At 40.8% G+C, this 21,325-nt stretch overlaps 1 protein-coding gene across 5 annotated transcripts in view; it reads left to right on the plus strand.

Annotated features, from left to right (window-relative positions):
- AKAP6 (A-kinase anchoring protein 6) overlaps nucleotides 1–21,325 on the plus strand; it is a 464,720-nt gene that overhangs the window by 231,915 nt on the left and 211,480 nt on the right. For 4 of the 5 annotated variants that reach the window (XM_059181873.1, XM_059181872.1, XM_059181875.1 and 1 more), the window contains 2 exons: nucleotides 18,417–18,513; nucleotides 19,678–19,844. In XM_059181873.1, the coding sequence (XP_059037856.1) occupies nucleotides 18,417–18,513; nucleotides 19,678–19,844 (264 nt within the window). The remainder of the gene's footprint in view (nucleotides 1–18,416; nucleotides 18,514–19,677; nucleotides 19,845–21,325) is intronic. The other variant, XM_059181876.1, reaches the window with a different exon arrangement.

Below are 21,325 nucleotides of genomic sequence, written 5' to 3' on the forward strand. Positions count from 1 at the left end.
TAAGCTTTCTAGAATTCTTGTAAAATTAATGAACCTCTCATTATCAAGAGGGTCTACATTATCTGTTCTACACTGGGTTATTTTAATAAAATATTTAAAACAATGATCTCCATCATTTTTGCTGCTATGTGGTTTTTTCAGCATATAATTAATACAACTGTCATTACACTCGTCCCTGTGCACAGGGAAAACCATGGAGGGGAAGTAGGAAATACTTGGATGAATATGCTTCTGAATATGTTAGAAGCAAGAATTATAGACTGGGGGACATTTGATGAACCTCATGAGGTTTTTACTGAATGCTTCAAATGGCCGATATCAATTATGAAGGGGTGGAAACCAAGTAGTGGAGTGTGATAAAGCATGAAGAAAAAGCACGTTGTCCTAGGAAATGAAAATTCAGGCTTTAAGGATCTCATCTTTATTCCTTTCACCGATAGCATAAAATTGACAAAGGCAATGAACACGAATCCTTGGGTACCCAACTGTGGGGTGGATTTTCTGCCCCTCTTACACACTCAGAATTTGGATTGAGTAAACATTGTGTGGGAGTCCTATGTGTGTGCGAGTTCGCAGGGTTCCAGACGGTTCCCTATGCTGTTAAATGAGAGAATGAGAGAGCGGGAGATGGGGGCGGGGTGGATGTGGGGAGAAGAGGAGACGCAGAGTGAGGGTGTGTTAGTCTTTTGGTGTTTGTGGTTTGCAGTGTGTTTTATATCACTGCAAGTAAAACAGCCTCAAAATCCTATTGCTGCATGAAAATAGCTTCGTGAATGATAAAAGGTGACAAAACTATGTGTAAGAGGATGAGTGTATTGCTTCTCTTGTTAGAGACCTGGGTTGATGGTGTGTAAAAATGCCAGTGACCCTAACCACCTCTCTTGTACATGGGTTTTTAAATATTGCCCTTGGTACTCAATTCCCTATTCAGTGGAGCCTTGATTTTTTTTTTTTTTTAAAGAGGGCATTTCATAATAGCAAGATAAAGATATTCAGTGCTTTATAATGTAAATTGTATTAATTAGAATGTCAACTTTTCACTGGCATTGTTCTGACAGAAATTCTAATCTGTGTTTAAACAGGAGTATATGAACTTTATTTCACATTAAGCGTGCTGTCTTAATTTCTCTTGATTTAATATTTTATGGGAAACACACATTCAGTTTTTGAGGTCCCAGAGGGCATGGGGACACATAAAGAGTGCTTTAACTCTAGGCTATTTGCTGAACGCCAGGCTAGGAGAGTATGAACCAGGGTCTTGCTTCTCTTTGGGAGTTGAGCATCATGGCCTCCTTGTAAACAATTGTTCACTCGTCCTTCTCAAGTCTCTGTTACAGGGTTCCTTCCTTAGCATCCCTGTGTTGCCTCTACCTCATTCTAGCCCACACCCATTCACTAGAACTTTCTGTGAGAATGGAATATTCAAGGTTGCTCTGTCCAGCGTGGGAGCCACTCATCACACTCATCTGTTGAGCACTTGAAATGTGGCTAAAGCAACTGAAGAGATGAATTTTTAATTCTAATTAACTTACATTTAAATTTAAATTGCTACATGTAGCCTGTGACTACTATATTCTAGCCTTAATAAGTTGCCAAACTCTTTTTAGCTGCCCATGATGAATTGCATGTGTGTGTACCTGCCTCATAATGACAGCCTCATCCAAAATGTGGACCCCACCATCCCCTTTGCTGTGGATCTCTATGCTACATCCATAGCCAAGAGTCCTTCTTAAAATGTTGTTCCCTTAAAGAACAACCTTGTTGTTGCCTAATGATCAGCACTTTCTTGAAATGAGTTTTCTCTATTATTGTGTCTAATTATATCAGTTGGAAGAGAGATAACATAGGAATATCTTTATCTCTGCTTTGCAAAGAGTAAGGTACTCCACTCTCCAGACCAGCTCAGTGAATGTTAAGTTGTAATCACAACTCTGACTTCTGAAATTATGAAAATACTGGCTGCCAGTTAGTAGGGCATAGCGTGCGTGGATCGGCAATGATACTTCTGGACAATTCCTGTGTCCCTGCTGTGCGGCGTGCAGTGTCTGTTACTTTAGAAACAGCCTGTTGTGTAAACGTCTCTCAAACAAACTGAGTTACCCTGTGTCTCTGAGGGCAATATCTACATTGTCCTCCTGATCAATACTGTCATTTATATTTTTTATTGTATTTCCTTACTATGGTGCTGAGTTAATACTAAGTTGTTGTTCTCAAAAGAAGGCAGAAGAATGTCTGCCTTCCCATAAAGAAAGTATACAACTAAGCCCAGAGATTTATATCCTTGAATGCAACTTGCATAAGTCATTACTGCTCCTTACTGAGTGGGCGAGTGGTATGGACAAGATTATCCTGTATGTAGAGATAGCTATATGAGTTTCTTGAAACACCTCTGTAGATTCTGTAATTTAACACTGCATCAACAGATGTACGAAACCCACAAGCTCACTGTCTTCCCTGGTTTAACAATGGGTTAGGAGAGTTGGCACCCTACAGTGATTATTTTAAAGAAAAGCAAACATAAAAACAATAACAAAAGTTGTACATTTATATTTTGATACTTAATTCAATTATTTTCCATGATGGTAACCAAGGGTTTTTACCAACACAAATCAATTACAGCTTTACAATACCTTTATGAGAGATACGAAGCAGCTTTATTTTAACTGTAAGAAATACTGTGAAATTGCGATGATACATCAATGATTTTCCATGATAATTAATCATCAGCTTGCAACCCGGGTGCTCCTCTCAGAAATACAATTCCTGTCTTCCTAGAAAATGACATTCTCAGGAAAATGTCATTCTGGAAAGGTATTTTGTGAGTACCAAGCATCCCTCTTCTTTGAAAACCACTTTTAAAACAGTATTGTATGCGTATGTTCTCGGACAGATTCCCTTCTTCCTCACTTCTGTCTTTTTCTTAAACCAGCTTTATTGGGGTATAATTGGCATATGATAAGTTGTATGCATTTAAAATATGTACATCTACAAGTTTCGACAAATTGGCAAATGTGTACACCCATAAAACCGTCTTTGCAGTCAAGATAGTGAATGTAGCCATCCCCTCCAAAGGCTCCCTCATGACTCTTTTGTAATTCCTTCTTCCCTTCCCTCCTGGCCTTTCCCTGACCCTTAAGCAATCACTGATCTGCTTTCTGTTATTATGAAGACTGTTTTGTACTTTCTAGAATTTTACATGAATGGAGTCAAACACGATGTGTCCTCTGTCTGTCTCTCTCTGTCCTCTGTCTGTCTCTCTCTCTCTCATCTCCTCCTGTCCCCCTGGTTTCCTTCACTTATTTCGATGTTGGGAGTTTCAACTGCTTATTCATTTGGATTGCTGAGTAATATTCCACTGTACTAATTTAGCACAGTTTGTTTATCCTTTCGTCTGTTGGCGGACATTTAGGTTGCTTCTCTCATCCCCTTTGTTAGTGGCTAAAGAAACACAAGTCCCCAAAAGCTACATTTGACCAGATGCATCATATATAGAAGCGCCACCAGTAGTTCTGGGCAGGCTATTTAGATGTTTTCCTTTAAGAGAATTCATAATATCTTCAGAGTGAGAGTGCTTATGAGTAATGCAGCGGAGGAGGACAGCAAGGTCTCCCTCTAGAGATTTCATTCCACGTCCATATTTGCTTTTGAAAAGATAACCCTGATCTCCCAAGTAGTTCTTATGCATGCCGAACTCACCAAATGGGTACCACGTCATATAAAATCACTTGCAGGAAAACAAACGGGCTGGGTTTCTTTGTTGTTGTTGTTGTTGATGATGATTTGTTGTTGTTGTTGTTTAATCTATAGTCGATTAGATATTTAGTAGGAGAAAGCAGTCTAGCTGACTCCAGACAGCTGTGCAAGAGTTAGGAAGAAGAACTAAGCACAAGGGCCTGGCTTAAACTTTGGAGCTAAATTTGCATAGGTAGTACCATGTCATACTGGGCAAATATTAACCAGCCACATAGAAATAGCATTGGAGGAACAATATTCTTAGTTCAGTTTGATGAATGAGAAAACATGGGGAGAAATGGTGGTGAGGAGTTCATATATATCAAGCCCCTGTGTGTGCCAGGCAGTTACATAGGTGCTAGGAATACGTGATGAACGAGTTTGGCTTCTTTCTTCCAGGGATTTGCAATCCGAGGGAGATGACCATAGATTAAATGTAGTCATCTATAGAGCCATAAATGATAAATATAATATAATTTTGAGCAGTAAACTTCTTGTAGGATAAGCAAAGTACTGTTAGGAGCACAGAGAGAAGTTTTTATTGGTTCTTCCTGAGAATAAAGAAGGCTCAAAGAAAACATTGGATATAGACCTTGCAGTTCACATATGATTTTCTGGTTGGAGAGGGGAAGAGAGGAGATGGGAGGAAATATCATGGGTAGGTAAGGGAGGTGAGGTGAGCCATCTGGTGTGGCTGAGACCAAGTTGGGGTCTTGCAGTTGGGGCTGATGATGAAGGAGATTGAATGTCTTTTTAATGGGCTGAACATTTCTCTGGGAGCAAAGGGACTCCATGAGGTTTGATTTTACTTTAAAACAGGAGACTGACATGAATCCACTGTAAATTCCATGGGGGTAGGGTCAGTTTGACATTGATTAACTGGATGAGGTCCATGGCTTAGAGAACGAATAACTATGTGCATAATGGAGAATGGGTTTGAGTATAACATTTGAAAGATATGCTGGTACAGACAATGTTATCTGGTTTTTAAGATGGGTTTTTTTTTTCTAAAATTTGGACTCATGAATATATGGATGTTACACAAAACTCTAAAGGTAAATAAAGGAAGGGAGAAAAAAGGTAGAAAGTCAAAAGTAAGCCTCCTACCTCTGTCCCCCAGTTACCGATTCTCTTTCTCGGAAGCAACCAGTGTTCCTTGGTTTTTTATATTCTTTCAGAGTTGTTCAAGGTATTTGAAAACAAATGCATATGTGTACTTCACTTTGTTCCCTTGACTTATGTTACCAATAATTCAAAATCAGCAAATGTAGAACTGACTTTATCCTTTAAAATGGCTGCACAGTGTTCCATTTATGAATATTCCATAATTCACTTAATTCTTTATTATGTTTATTTATTATTCTTTATTCATAATTCACCGGTTCTTTATTGATGAAAACAGATTGTTTGCAGTATTTTTTAAAATTATGAACAGTGCCTCAGTGAATATCCTTGAATATTCATCATAGTGCATCATTTAAGTCTATCCTTAGAGTAAATACCTTATATGTGAAATTTCTGGGTCAAAGTTATGCACATTTACAATTTTCATGTGTTGCCAAATTGTCCTTGGTAGTGATTGTACCATTTATACTCAGCAGGGCATGAGAATGCCTCCACTGGCCCATCCTTGCTATGAAGTAGGTTATCACACTGGTGATCTCTGTCCCTTTGATAGTTACAAATAGCGTCTCATTGTAGTTTAGTTTGTATTTATTGTATTTTTTTCTTCTTTTTTCTAAGATTTTATTTATTTATTTGACAGAGAGAGATCACAAGTAGGCAGAAAGAGAGGAGGAAGCAGGCTCCCTGCCGAGCAGAGAGCCCGATGCGGGACTCGATCCCAGGACCCTGAGATCACGACCCCAGCCGAAGGCAGAGGCTTTAACCCACTGAGCCACTCAGGCGCTCCCTGTATTTCTTGTATTTTAAATGGAGTTGAGTACCTCTTCATATTTTTAGGAGTCATTTGTATTTCTTTTCTGAGAACTCTCTGCTCATATTCTTAGCCTATTTTTCCTGTTGGGTCTTTGGATTTTTGCTTCAAGATTTATGGGAGTTTTATATGTATTAAGGAAACAAGTCCCTAGTCTGTGATGTGAATAGAAAGTATGTTAAAAGGACACTATTTGGGGGGTTCTGCCCTAAAAGAACATGGATATCTCAACAGTTTGAGGAACCCAAGGCTCAACAGACATCAAGGCCAGGCTGATAAGCAGCCATCAGGTCTCTACGTGTGTCAAAAGCATGTTCGGATTCCAGTCCTGGAAGGACCAGTGTGTTCCGGGAGCTTGCTTACCTTGGCATGGGTGGAGCAAGCCTAAGATGAGGGAGGCTGTTGTTGAATGCAAGGATGAAATGATGCCTAGCCATGGGCAGACTGGAGAGGATGAGGGTCGGGGTTAGATGGAAGGTAGGTAAGAACAGAGGAGAGCGTGTAGATGAGCAAGAGGGGGATGGATCAGAGTTTTCTGTTTGATGTTCTCTCTCGAATGGTCACAACCTCATTGCCAATGTCTGTTTCATCTTCCCTACTCTCCCCAAGGCTACTAATGTCCTTGACAGTAGCACAGCAAGGCCTGCCACTCCATAGCTGATGGAAATCTGACCAAGACTTGAATGTATTGAAGAATATGAAAATTGGGAGACAGCTTCTCTGGGTAGAGTAGAACTGAAGCTCTAGGGCCATCTAGGGGTGTGTGGAGCCAGGGAATGTGAACATTACAAGGAGTATTTACATGGGACAGAAGGGGCAGATGTTACAAAAGCTCAGTGACCTGGCTTGGGGGGCATGTGCTGAAGGTGAAGGAAACTTCATCTTTCATTCTTCACTGGAAAAAAAATTCAAACTGTACAAAAGAGCATAAAAATAAAAGTGAAGGGACGCCTGGGTGGCTCAGTTGGTTAAGCAGCTGCCTTCGGCTCAGGTCATGATCCCAGCGTCCTGGGATCGAGTCCCACATCGGGCTTCTTGCTCAGCAGGGAGCCTGCTTCTCCCTCTGCCTCTGCCTGCCATTCTGTCTGCCTGTGCTCGCTCTCTCCCCCTCTCTCTCTCTGATAAATAAATAAAAAAAAAAAATTAAAAAAAAAAATAAAAGTGAAAAGTCTTACCCTCCCTTGGATAACCTGCATAAACAGTTTGTTCTGTATCCTTTTGGACCTGTTGGTGTAAAAATGCATACATTTTAAGAATTTTTAAAATTCATATTATACATACTGTTTGATGACTTGCTTTTTGTATCTAAAGATATCTCAGACATCCTTCTGTCAGTACATGAAGATCTACTACCCATTTTACTTTTAGCAGCTCCTTAATATTTTATTGTGTGGATGAGCCACAATTTATGTAATCGTTCCCATGATGATGGCCATTTAAGCCGCGTCCTTATTTATGCTTTTGCAAATAATACAGCATTGAGCATTCAGGGTTCTTTTTTGTTGCTGTTTTGTTTTTGTTTTGTTTTGTTTTTTTAACATGAGTTGAAATTCTCTTCCTTGTCCCATTAGTGGCTGTTGTTTGCAGCAGCTCAGAGACCCCATGTAATGAAAGTCTGTTGTAGTCTAGGGATGGCTTTTGCTACAGGTCTGAAAAAGCGTATAGAGTCCATGTTTATGTGCCTACAGAGGTGGAGTATGTGTGTCTGGGGTAGCTTTTAAAGCCCACCTTCGCGGTTCTTTTTAGGATCAGTGTCTGCAATTTGAGGGGGCTACCACAAGGTGGCAGAGAAGCGCCCAAATCCTGCAGACGGTGCTTATAATCTTGGTACCCTTTCTTATAACACTTGGTAACCCTGGAGGGTTTGAAAATTTGTCCTTACTGTGTCATTACCCTAAGTACTTATAAAGACAGACTGGATTAAACTGGTAATGTTCTTGGCTAACAAAATCTCCATACAGGGGCGCCTAGGTGACGCAGTGGGTTAAAGCCTCTGCCTTCGGCTCAGGTCATAATCCCAGGGTCCTGGGGATCGAGCCCCACATCGGGCTCTCTGCTCAGCAGGGAGCCTGCTTTCTCCTCTCTCTCTCTGCCTGCCTCTCTGCCTACTTGTGATCTCTGTCAAATAAATAAATAAAATCTTTTTTTAAAAAAAGAAGAAAAGAAACAAAATCTCCATACAGATACTTTCATGCATTTATTGTCTACATTTAGAACTTTGTATTATATCGCATTTTTATTAAATAGCTCTCATTTGTTTCATTAAAAGCAACAACAACAATATACGTCTCACAGTTTTTAGCCATACAGGAAAATTTCCCAAAAAACGCTGGTTTTCTTTTGCTTTGCTTTCCTATCTCCACCTCTGCTCCATTTTTCATTGCTTCAAGTTAACAGATGATGGGCACTTCCTGGTGCCCACCTTTCCCTGGCTACCTTTCTCTGCTGAGATGATGGGCAGCACTGGCCCAAGAAGCCTGAGCTTCACAAGACCAGCAGCTGCCACCGTACAGCAGTGACTGTATTGCTCAGCTAATGGGAGACCGTCGGTTAGACTTCAAAAACCTGAGCTGCATGAGTTTGGCCGCCACTTCCCTTCGCCTTGCCTAGCAGAGCTGGTGGTGGCCTCATAGGACCTTTGAAGTTCTATTTGCTTGTTCCTCTTGCTTCCCATCAGCTTAAGGTGAAGAGCTGAGAGTTTAGTAGGGAAGCAGCATTACTTCTCTTTGGGGTATTTAAAATACTCAGCTCCCAGCCTTGAGTTACTTCCTTTGGTGGCTTGGGAATGGAAAGATCTGCCAGGCATTCCTAACCATGGAGGCATTTTGATGTTGATGTGTGGGGACGGGATGCTCATTTTGGCCATGTAAAAGTCCTGGACCGCGTTCCTTGGCTCATAGGTCTAATTCTGTCCATCTAGGAGACACAGAGTATTCCGTTTTCAGCTTAAAAGGAATCCTGAATTGTTCAAAGCCCTTGGGAATACACTTTAGCTTGTCTCAGTGTTAGGACTTGATCCCGTGTTACCCAGCAGTTCTCACGTTTTGAAAATTGTTAGTGGCTAAACATTTTACCAATTTATTATTTTGTTTATTGCTCTTTTTAGGACAGAATGGTTATTTTAAATTAGGATGCCAGGGAAACACTGCATTTATTAAACTCTTCCTACTTAGGGCAGTAATAGGCTAAGTGCTGAAGAGAAGGTTTGCAGACTGGCTTTGTACCATGAGGCTTCCAGCCCAGGCTGCATGTCCATATAGGAGCCTATATGGACAGAAGCCAGTGCGTGACCTAGCTCACCTGAGCCAGGGTGCCGTCCCCTTCCGCTGCTCTTCCAGTGTACACCCATGTACAGATCCTCCTTATCTACTGGGTTACATAGGATTTTGGAATCTTAAAGCAGTGCACTCAATATAAGTAATATTAAGGTGAGAGTTTCAGGCTTGAAACAGATCTGACACAGAAAAGAACTGTTACAGTTGCTGAAGATGGTTGTGAAGAGCAAACAAACATATTGTAGGTGAGGATATTTTGTTCATTTGGAAGGAATCGTGAGCATTTTCCTTGGAGACCTGAGAAGTATATGTGGTATGCGAAGCTCAAGTGTCCTTAGAGAGGTTGGGTTTCTCCCCAGCCTCCCAGACTGTCACTTGCTTGAGGGGATAGCTTGTGTGTCTTTTTTGCTGTCTCCTCTGACACCCAGCCTTGCATGTGCATAATAGGTACTAAAAATATCTGCTAGATGAATGAATGAACATTTGTAAGAGCAGTGTTACAACCATTACAAGCAGCAAATTGTAACTAGTATTGTAAATCAGCAAACAATAACTGCAAATGTCTGTGAGTTCAATTATTTCCTCTACTATTTCCAAACCAAAATGGACTCTGGTCACAGAGCTTTCTGGGTTGTCTGGTATATTTGTGACAAGAGAAATGCCTATAGAAGGAAAAAATTGGAATGTTCTCTCCTGTTTTCAGGATGTAATTCATTCCCTTTGGTAGAAAACCCAAGGAGAATAAAAATGTTAACTCAGATATTAGAAAGCTTTAAAAAAAATTCCACAGGTTAATGTTGCTCTTTCAAAATACGAAGACGATATGACTAGACAGGATGTTAATGATTTGACATTACAAGATTTATTAAATTTATTTTTAAGGCAGTTTGGTTCCCCCTCTCAAATGCATGAAGCATGTGGGAGTTGGAATAGATCTGCCCCAGGCTGCCAAACAAATTTTTAATGGAAGTGGAGTCCTTCAGGGATTGTCCTAAATCCACATAATATTCTTAAGTCTTGGTGTTTGCACTGGGGCCTGTATATTAGCAGATGTACATGTGAATAATACACTTCTATCCATCCATCACCTCAGTGACTCCTCATCTGTAGGGGCTGCTGCACATCAATTATTCCACCGCGGGGGGCAGAGTGATATTTGGGCCAGCACTGACCTCTTTTTCAATCAGAGCCTCAGAGCAGTGTGTTCTGGAAGTCAAACAGTCCCTTTAGACAGAACCTCTGTTTGTGAATCCATTTGGTCTAATGTAGCCATGCCGGGAAGTCAGTGTGATTACCTGTGCCCGGTGTGGAGGTGGCATCCAGAAAAGCAAATGAAAATGTGGTCACTAGGAGGCGCTGTCAGCATCTAGGGTCTCTCCCACCATCTGATTCTTGCATGAGGGATTAGCAAGTCGATCAGCAAGGAATGTCAACCTTAGTAAAATACACTTGGCTTTCCACACACAGCAAAATGCAACTGTTTATTTGAAAGAAATTGGGATTTGTTTGAAGAACTGACCTTCCCTTCAAATTCTGGGAGATGTTTTTATTATCTGAGGTTTCAGGAAGAAAGTCTCCTCAGGGGGAATAAGGACTTTTTGTCTTTCTATCTTATTGCCTCTTCCTCCTTCTGCATCTCCTCCTCCTCCTCTTTCTTCTTTTAAAGTAAAGTTTTTATGATGCTTCTTTTTTTGATCATAAACTTGTAACTTCTTTTTCAAGAGTTTTGTAGTGCTTTCAAATTTTTTAAGCTTCTGATATTATACCTGGAGGTGTGTTGCGTATTGTCATAACTGATAAATCAGTGTCAAATGTAGCCACTTCATGGCGTTGGGGAGATATACAATTGTGGTGGCGGCTGACCATTTATTTAATTATGTGGTAAATACCATATTATGAGAGGGTAAAGTTAAATTGATGATTTGGGCTATCTCAGCCAGGGTACAGTTTACATGGCAATTACACTGGGATCATCTAAGTGTAATTGGCAAGTAATTTTGTAAGCGAAGGAACATGACAGCTCATTTACATGGTGTTCACTGAGTCAAATTTGGGGACATTTATCAACCACTTCCAAGCGAAGAGTGACTGCACCAACATCTCCCAAAGTGCCATGTGCAGTTTGAAAGCTCCATGGAAGACTTTTGGTATGAATCTTTATTTATTCTGTGTGCCCGGCACTGTTTGAGGCACTGTGGATTCAAAAACGAGTGAGAAGAAACTCCAGGAACTCATGGCTGGGAAGAACATACATCACCAGTTAGTTATCCAGCATGGTAGCAAGTAGCGGTTTGAGCTCTGCACATGTCCTGGGGATACTTAGGACAATGTGCAAACTGGGAGGATAGAAGAAAGTCGGGGAAAACTTGCTAGAGAGATCGACCCCTGAAATGAATCTTAAAAAATGAGCAGGCCTTAGCCAGGGGAAGGGGGGGGGGCTGTCCATACCAGTTCTTACCAGAGGTGCCAGCAAGAGCGGAATCTCAGAGGTGTGAGATGGCTGGTGTAAGCTGGAAACTTGATGCATTTCAGGAGCATTTCAAGCAGACATGGGACCTGAGAAGCAGACTTGGTTGGGACTGGAGAGGGCTCTGTAGGTCATAAGGCTGGACCTTATCCTACAATGAAGGAGCATCTTTTTTGGAGTTGTTTTGGAGGCAGGCCATTCTGTGTAATGAAATGGTTTTTCTTGAACTATTATGAGAGGCCGGACTGTGTTCTACTGGTGATCTCCTGAAGTAATCACAGCAATCTCCTGAAGTAGGCACTAACATTTCTCCCTTTTTACAGTTGAACAAACTGAGTAACCAGAGGTTCCCTACAGTGACACAGTGGGTGGGTGATGGAGGAGTTGAGATTTGAACCCAGGCCAACCAGCTCCAGAGACCAGGCTGTCACCAGCATCCCCATGCTGTGATGGCCTCCTTGACACAATTGATTGCAGTTAAGATGCACACCCTCCACCCCTCATTAGACGGTGAGCTCTGAGAGGTCAGGGGCTATTTACCTTTTTCATTGCCACATCCCATGTACTTAGGACAATGCCTGCACCTTCACAGGCAGGCCACAAATAAGGAGTAAATGTGGTTTTGAGGGGCCATGACCAAAGGCCGTTGAAGTCAACCTGGCAAGAGATGATGATGAGGGCCTGACTCAAAGGCAGTGTTAATCAATATGGAAGGGTTGAGGTTGGAGAAATTAATTGGCAGGGCTTGATGATTGATTGGACGTCTAGATTTTGTTGGCATATTCTCACAATGTTTCTGATTTCCAACTCCCACACTGCAGAGATGACTTGGCAAAAGAATCTGAAGCAGAGGAAGGCTCGTGCTGCTTTGCACAGAGCTCTTAAATTCCTGAGAAGAAATGTTGCGGACTCGGGATGAGAAGTTAGAAGAAACTTCCCTGGAGATAGTTAAAAATAGAATGAACACATCTGCCCAGGATGGTTGAGGGACGGAGCTGCCCTGGGGTAGATGAATGGTTAGATGGCCTTTGGGATTCTTCCCCCTTTGAAAATTTTCTAGTTTAGAATAAATAAAAAGCCTCCCAAGCCACCTATCCTGAACCGTCTGGCTGAAAGATAAAATCAGTGCGTCCAGGGACTGGAAAATATTGAGTCCAAATGCCTGGACTGTAGATAAGGAAACAGAAGCCCAGAAGGGTTAGATGCTTTGCCCAAGAGCACACACTTGAGGCAGAAGGAAGCCCCAAATCATTGGCCTCTCTGTCCAGGCAGCCTTGGCCCCATCTCAGATGGCAGCATCTATGTTTGGGCGCCCCCTGTGGGCAGACCTGTGCTGGGTGGTGACACTGGAGAAAGACCATGTGGTCTGTGCACCTGCAGAGTTCAGAGAGCCTCAACGGGAAGTGCTTGTTGTCGCCTGAAGTTACTGTAAAGTACCATTTCCCACAGACCATGTTTGGAAAAGAGAAAAAATGAATTTAAAAGTCGTAATGATTTTTTCTTTGGTCCTACTTATTTCCGGGTGCTGCTTCAGTGCTTTACAATCATTATCTCTAATTCTCGCAATAACCTAGAAGTCAGTATTATTTTCATCTTCTGTTGTAGAAAGCCGAAGCACAGAGAACCCCTTCCGTGAGACCAGGCTACATTAACTCCAGGTCCTACCCTGCACAAATGATGTTAACATTTCGTTGTGTTTCCCCTCAGACTTCTGTTTTCATGCACTGGGACTATTCATTTGTATAGCTCTACTGCCGTCACAGACACCATTCTGAATCTTCATTTTTTTGAGCTTGTAATACATTCTGTGTATTTTTCATGTGATTTCACAATCTTAACTTGAATGGCTGTGTAATAACTTGTCCGGTTTTTAGGAGGTTCTTAAAGAACTGTTTTACTCATAAAAATCTTTCAATTCTTGACACATACAGCATTTACGAGGTATATTTTGTATTTTGAGGACCACATGATCATCCTCTGTTGTTGGCATTGGGGAGAGGAGAAGAGGAGCTTCCAGCTACAACCCAGGGGATCGGGGCTTTCTTCCTCACCAAGAGTCCCTGTGGGAACACAGGATGGTGTAGGCATGGCACAGAGGGGACCCCAGGTGGAGATGGCCTAAGGCAGGTAGCAGGTGACTTTTTAAGCCTCTGCTTTTCTGATTGAACACACATTCTTCCTCCTGCCCTTGTTTAAAAAAAAAAAAAAAAAAGGCAAGTTTTCATTTTCTTAGGGTAGTAAAAATCTTTTGTGTGAAGAAAAAGTGTCATCAAGTGCCTTATTCATCAGCATATATACCATCTCTTTAAAATGACAGTGGGAGTAAAAGTTCATCAGTTCAATATGTCTTTCACATTGGGAGACTCCTGACTAATAACCTCTGGTATTTATCATCAGAACAGCCAAGGAACTAAATTCTGGCACACGCTGCTCTCACACACTGAGAAAAACTTTAAAAAGACAGAAGATTTTCTCCATTTTTTTTCTACTTTCATTCATTTAGAAGAAAAGCATACCTTTTTTTAATTAAAATTGTGAGCATGCAGAAACATCTGGCCTGTATTACCATAGCAGCCTCCTTAATGGCCTGCTTGTCTCCAGTCTGCCCTTTTAAAATCAACTCTGCACAACAACCAGAGAGAGCTTTCTAGAACAGAGAACTGCGCCCATCCGTTTCCAGTGTTCTGACATCTTCTTCCCTGACTCTTTCATGGCCCTTGGAGTTAATGACCACATATCACAGCTTCCGCCTCTCCTGCTAATACCCTGCCCCAGCCACACCTACCTGCCTTCGGCTTCCTACTTCCTGCTACAATAAATGCTGTCTCCAGGCCTGCATACAAATTAGTCCTTTCTCCACTAGCTCTCTGCAAGGCTCTGCAGAACCTGGCACCCAGCTTGGGATCCCACAGCCCCTATCCAGCACCTGCCACACTTGTACAGAATACCACCCACACTCTTGGTTTTACTTGGCCAGCGTGATACTTTAATTTTAAAAAAAAAAAAAATCTCATTGGGTAGGGCATATGTCTATTCATTTTGCTTAAGGTCCTTCCATTCTCTCTTAGACACCAAACCCTGATTCCACATTTATGCTATGCTGAGTCCTATGATACTACTGGCTTTTTTTTTTTTTTTTTTTTAAATCTCTTTCACCCAAAAAACTATATGCTTCATGGGCCCAGATTATATATTGTGTATTGTTATCTTTTGTATCTCTAAGCCTGGCAAAGACTTCCCAGTAAATATCTACTAATTCATGTGCTTAAAAAAACTGAAATTGTTCAGGAAAGACTCAATAACTTGTTTCCGGCCTCTTTGATTGTTCACCAACATCTCAATACTCATGGACATCAATGGACCTGGCAGACAGTAACAGTATTTCATTGCACGATTGAAAGTCTGTGTTCATGAGACAATGCTGCTAAGGCTGAGCCACTTTCGATCTTTAAGCCTCTGAATGTGAGTATGGTCTTTCCCACGATTTTCTGTGCCAGGTGATCCAAATCTTATGAGTCCTCATGAGCAATGATCATTCTTCACTCTTGGCAGAGTTTTGTCCACCAAGGTGTACATTTCCTTGATTTCATTTCATATCCACATGACTGCCATATAAAGTCTGATCATGGTCAAAGTAGAATTGGTATAAATTTCGATCCTGCCAAGGAGTAGTGCACCCAGATCTATCGAAGGTGGTGGAGCTAGAGGTTGCAGGTGTGGATGTGCCCATTCCTCAGCCTCTGATGTATATCATCTCTTTGATAATCCAGTCCTTTGTCTCAGTCACTGTGTTTTCCATTTCCTTAGTTGTTCTCTTCTAGGTGTTCAGTTATATGCTGCTTTAAAGACACTAAAAAAGGTCTGGAGTTTCCTAGAACCCAGATTACTCATATTTAAGGAGTGTCACATAATCATTGACACAAGAACGTGGTACCCACCTATGATAATGTTGCCATAAATTAAATCTTCAGAGAATGCCCTGCATTTTCAGGGAATGCTGTGGATGTTGCAGAGGGATATCCAGCATTGGTGAGGGAATGTGTTAGGAGTACTAGAATGGAAATGTGTTCAAGTATCAGGTTCAAGGAAAAAGAAAATGAAAGAGGAAGAGAAGCAAATCCTTCCATCTAAGCTTCCTTCCCTCAGGAAGAGGTGGGGACAGAATGGGGAGTGCTTATTACAGAATCCTTTAGTGGCCAGAAATTTCATTGACAATTTTGTTAATGTGCCTGCATGGCTGCCTCCTCAGCGGCCCATTACAAATTCCTTAGTTGATATTATTAATGGTTAATGGGTGCACCTGAAAATCAAGCAATATTGTACCATTTGGGTAATAGATATATTAAATGGGTCTTCTCTACAGCATCAAGCTTATCAGCTTATCTTTTTCCTAATAATGAATACCTCATCTCTTCCACTTTCCTAATCAAATGCTTCCACATCATCTTGAGGCAGAACCAGACCCAGCTGCATCTATTCTATACTCTTGGCTTCAATTATGTCAAATTATCCAACCTACTCACAGGTCCTTAGGTTCTCTTTTGCTCTGAGACATAGGCCTGATGCACCTCTTCAGAAGCTCATGATTACTAACCATTCAGCACAAGTCTGTTGTAAGTAAACAGAGAATCAGAGAGAGCACTAGGCTAAATTTACAGTTATAAGGAAATCTCAAGAACAGGTTTCTTCCTAAATCGTGGCACTCTCACATTGATCTCAAGTGGTTTTCTTTTCCTTGTCCCTTCTCCCTGAAACATACATGAACCTTATTGCACATGGCCTTGTTTCAGAGTTGAGGATATCCACTGCAGTGGCAAAAAGTATACGCAGCCATATTTTGGCTAGAAAGTAATATTGAATTTTTCATATTGAATTTTTCATGGAGCTCATAGTGTTTGTGCTGACCAGAAGCATTAGGCTTCCCTTACTTTGCCATACTTTATTTGATTCAACCGTATAGCTATAGCCGAAAAAGGACAATACGAGAAAGAGTGAACAGCCTGTGAGGAAACTTACGTTGTTTTCCTTCTGTCATATTTGGCTAAAACTTCCCTGTTTTTTATGCCTTTAGTCAGATGAAATGGTTCACGATTTTGGAGTCAAACACTTTTTTTAGTCAAAGTTCTTATCTTTATACTTCATACTCTGATCTGTCTGTCTCCATCTCCTTCATATCCAGTTTCTTTTAACCTGCTTTTCCCTCTCAGCTTTAAAAAGAAGACCCCTTTTTGCCACTAAGAAAAAGAGAGCCCAGAGTCACTCCTGAACATCCGCAATGACTTGGGCTGCACTTTCTTCTCTTAGGGACATGTTTAGTTGCCCTTTGATGTCAGAGGCCATGTTTTAAACCCCTTAAGTCACTATCAGTCCAGTGTACAGAACAGACATGATGCATGATTCCTAATGAACGAATGAATGTACCTAACTTTACAGTTTTTGGTGGTTTAACCTCTTTCATCCAAATTACATTCTAACTGGGCCTGTATCATTATGAGCTTGTGTTATATATATATTTTTTAATTTTTAAATTTTTAAAATATTCTTTTAATTTTTTAAAAGATTTTATTTATTTGACAGAGAGAGATCACAAGTAGACAGAGGCAGGCAGAGAGAGAGAGAGAGAGAGAGAGAAGAGGAGGTGGGCTCCCCGCTGAGCAGAAAGCCCGATGCAGGGCTCGATCCCAGAACCCTGGGATCATGACCTGAACCGAAGGTAGAGGCTTTAACCTACTGAGCCACCCAGGCTTGTGTTAAATATTCTTGACACTAAGCTTAGGGCTCTGCATACAGCTATTGCTCAAGGAATCATCAGTGACAGTGAAATATATTGTATATTGTGGAGCTCTGTCATGGAGAAGCCAACATTTGGCATGTAGTATTTCAAATTTATGTCCTAATTAGTCAACTCAAGGAATTGATTTTCACCCTGAAGACTAGCCATTGACTCAACAGATTGGTTATTAGGATTCCTCTCCGCTGGACCTGCTGTGGTTGGAATGCCTTCTAACATTCCAGAGTTGGGAACTCTTTGGAAAACCACCTATGTTTCTTGAAATACCTAACTGGAAGCCTTCCCCTTCAGAGAGTACTGTTGATCCAGTTTGACAGATATCCATGAATTCTGCAAATCTGTTGAACATCTTCCATCTGACCTGAGTTGGAGATGAATGTGAAACTTGAATTTCTTTAAAATTGCTTATAATTTGGTAGCAGAGTGTAGAAATAGAGCAGGATACAGGTGATAAATTCTGTAGTAGAAACACATTGTAAGAGCAGGGAGAAGGGAGTCTGTAACTCCACGTAAAGCAACAGAAGGCTTCCTGAAAGCAATGGCCTTGAGTTGGGATTCAGCCATACCAGCACTTGTTGGGTTTTGGATGATGGTCGCTAGTGAAAAATGCCCCTGATGTGCCTGACATATTCATTTTTCAAGCAGAATCTCACTGTAAGAAATAAGCTTTTAAAAATCAAAAAGATTTGGGAAGCATTTGACTCCTCAGTACAGTACTCAGTGCCCCTGGATGTTCTCTGGTTTGTGTGATATCTGAGAAACAGCCAGTCCAACCCTTACTCTATTAGTGGATTTCGATATATGCACATAAGGCTAATATATTTTACGCTGCCAATTTTTTAATGGTTTCATAAATAGTGCTATCACTAACATTTTTAAAAAGTGAAGAAAAGAGCTCATATGTGCTGGTAGAAATTCAGTATATTTTATAGAACACTGCTACTCCTGATATAGCCTACGGGATGTGACTTTTCATAAAAACCTAATGAATTTCTAGATCTGTCAGCTGTTTCCAAACAGATGCACTCTGCTAATCTAACGGAAACATTTTGAGCCCAGATCCCAAATATCAATAGCTTTTAGTATTGCAAATTAGTTTGTCTATTGGGTAAATTGGGCTGTGTGGTTCTTGATAAAAAGTAGCAAGTAATTTTGTATGGATGTTTTATGTTTAACTGCCTTGCCAGGGTTTGATGCTCATATTTTTCCTTGCAGAGTTTTAAGTTGAATGTAGACAGTCACTGTGCTCTCAAGGAAGCTGTGGAGGAGGAAGGATACCAACTTCTCGAGCTTATTGCATCTCACAAAGCAGGTAAATCCTCCTGAAATATTGCAAGTCTTTATGTCTCCAGACTATTAAGAATGAAGAAGCATTGCTGTAAATTACTGCATATATTCACTTCCTTATGTATTATTAATATTTACATTATCAGATTGACCTTCAAGATTTATAAATGTTTCATATACTGCATACAATGCTGTGATACTTATACGATGAAATACTGCCTCCAAATGGTCTGTTCATTTTATTTTGGGCTTGCTGTTCGCCCGAGTTTCAATTGAAATCACATTCCTGAAAACTTCACATTGACATGCTTTTTGATGTAGGTGCCCTGGAAATAACATTAAGATAATGAATGAGAATTGTGCAAATAGTTATAATGCATATGCATTAGGGTACTTATAGATATCATTACCGATATAAGGCAGGCGGATGAGATACATCCGATTATTTCCCTGCCAGTTCGCACATGTGAACATTTTGCACGGTTTTTTTGTTTTTGTTTTTGTTTTTTTTTTTTGCTGGTCATTGCATTAGCAGAGTTTTGGCCTTAAACCAACTCTTGCCCAGTATTAATGTATTTATGAGGAACAGATTATAAATAAAAAATAGTTTTGTCATTTGGTTATACTTACCCTGGTAGTAAAAGACCATAAGACAGGGTGAATTATAATTTGGCTCTTTCTTTGAGCTTACCACAGCTGAATAAGGAAAGAGCAGCATTAATCGGACATGCTAAGGGAAAGGACTGCTGTCTTAATTCTGGCCCATTTACCGTATTCCTCATCGAGTTCACTTCGCCTCTTTCTGTGCATCTTTCTGATCACTATGAAGTCTCCACACGGATACACACAGGGCCTTCTCTTTGGAAAGTGAAGCTTCGGTGTCAGTCATTTTTATACTTGGTCATTTTTGTCCAACATGCATTTTTTTAAGTCAATGCACAGAAGCTAAGTCGATTCCCACCCAAGCATCTCTGTGGTGATCCCGTTTTTGTGTCCTTATGCCTTCTGTGAAGACAAAATCCCCCAGCCCCTCTCCTGGGGGACAAATGCTTATATGTCAGGTGTTGATAATGGTTGTTTAAAATTAGGCTTACTGTTTGAAATAGTCATCTAATTTACTGGCTAAAAGTCAATCCTGGGTAAAAAATGCAGTTGAGCCTGTAACTTGTGCTTTCCCCTCCTTTTGGAGAAGGGCTGAAGGACATGCTGCGGATGATTGCAAGCCAGTGGAAGGAGCTGCAGAGGCAAATCAAACGACAACACAGCTGGATTCTCAGGGCTCTGGATACCATCAAAGCTGAGATTCTGGCTACTGATGTGTCTGTGGAGGGCGAGGAAGGGACTGGAAGCCCCAAGGTAAGTGGCTTGAAGTTTGCCTGATTTCCTCTCATTTCTGCCTTCTTTTGAACAAGGCACCACTGAAGTTTTCTCTCCACCCTGAAGGCTTTTTGTTTCTACTGGGTAAACTTTGTCTATCTATTTCTATATCCATCCATCTATCTATCTGTCTCTATATCTACTTGGATATGTAGATATACAGAGACAAAAGATAAAATGAAATGGCTTAGTTTAAAACAATAAAAAAAAAAAGCCTACAACTTTCAAGTTTTCCAGGAAGAGGTCTTTTTGTCAAAAGTGGCAGAGTAGGAGGGGTTCAATACTTTGGGGGTAGGAGAAAGGGGGACATAAAACATTTAGTAAACAAAACATAAAGCATCTTTAACATGAATAATCAGAATGGTTTTAAATTGTTTTGTTGCAACTATAAATCACTATAATCAGTGCAATCACTCAGCTCTGACATCCATTAGCCGCTTGGTTACAGCAAATTAACAAAGAAGAGAGAAAGTGATTCATTATCTCATTCCTGTTAATGACTATCAGATGCATTGCCTAATTAGGGGATGGTCATTGTAGTGGGAAGAAGGTCATATGCTTTGCTACAAATCTTTTTGCTCTGAGTGTAAGTTCTCCATAATGGTGCATGCACCGAATACAACAAGTACTTTAAAAACCAGTATTGACATGTTTTGGTTATTTATTTTAGATTTATAAAATAACCCATAAAGCATATGCAATTAAACTTTAAACAAGGCACCTTTTAATACAATGCACTGCTGTTCCAAAGGTATCTTTGGACTCAGGATGTGGAAAATAATTTTATTAATTTGATATTTTCATGTAATTTCTCTTTTGTATTTATCCTTTTTGTGAAAGTACATGCAGAAAACCAGTCTCATAATAGACTCAGCATTGAAACATATTGCAACGTGGGGGGAAACAGATTTAAGTGTTCAGGGTTTCTATTCCTGGCATGGACAAGGTAATTAAATCATCATCAAGTCACATTTATTCAGCATCCATGTGGATTGGCATTACGCTAAACGTATACAGAGCAAGTTAAACAAACCCTTTACCTTCTTAGACTCACATTCTTCAGGAGAAACCCCACCCATCCTGCAGTGGTGAGACCACGCAGGCAGGGAAAAGCTCGGAAGATTTATAGCTTTGGAACCTCGAACAACAACCTTTAACTTATTTGTTGGAAACAGAGAATGGAACGATGAGCTCAGTTCCACTTAAAGGTGGCTCCTCGGAGGAGGTCACATTTCGGGAAATACTCGGAGGAAGGAAGAGCAGGGTCTTGGCACATGAGCACACGTTCTAGAAAGTGACGTGACGAAAGGATCAAAGCTGGAACTAATAATATGGAAGGGAGAATGTATTCAGCAGATTTCTCAGGGCAGAAGTAGAGCCCTCTCTAGGAGCAGGCTGCAGGGAGACATTGGTGGGGCTAAGAATGCTTTGGCTGGGGTTGCAGGGCAGTGATGATGAGA

This window comes from Mustela lutreola, chromosome 7 (genome assembly GCF_030435805.1).
Source record: "Mustela lutreola isolate mMusLut2 chromosome 7, mMusLut2.pri, whole genome shotgun sequence".
Lineage (NCBI taxonomy): Eukaryota > Metazoa > Chordata > Mammalia > Carnivora > Mustelidae > Mustela > Mustela lutreola.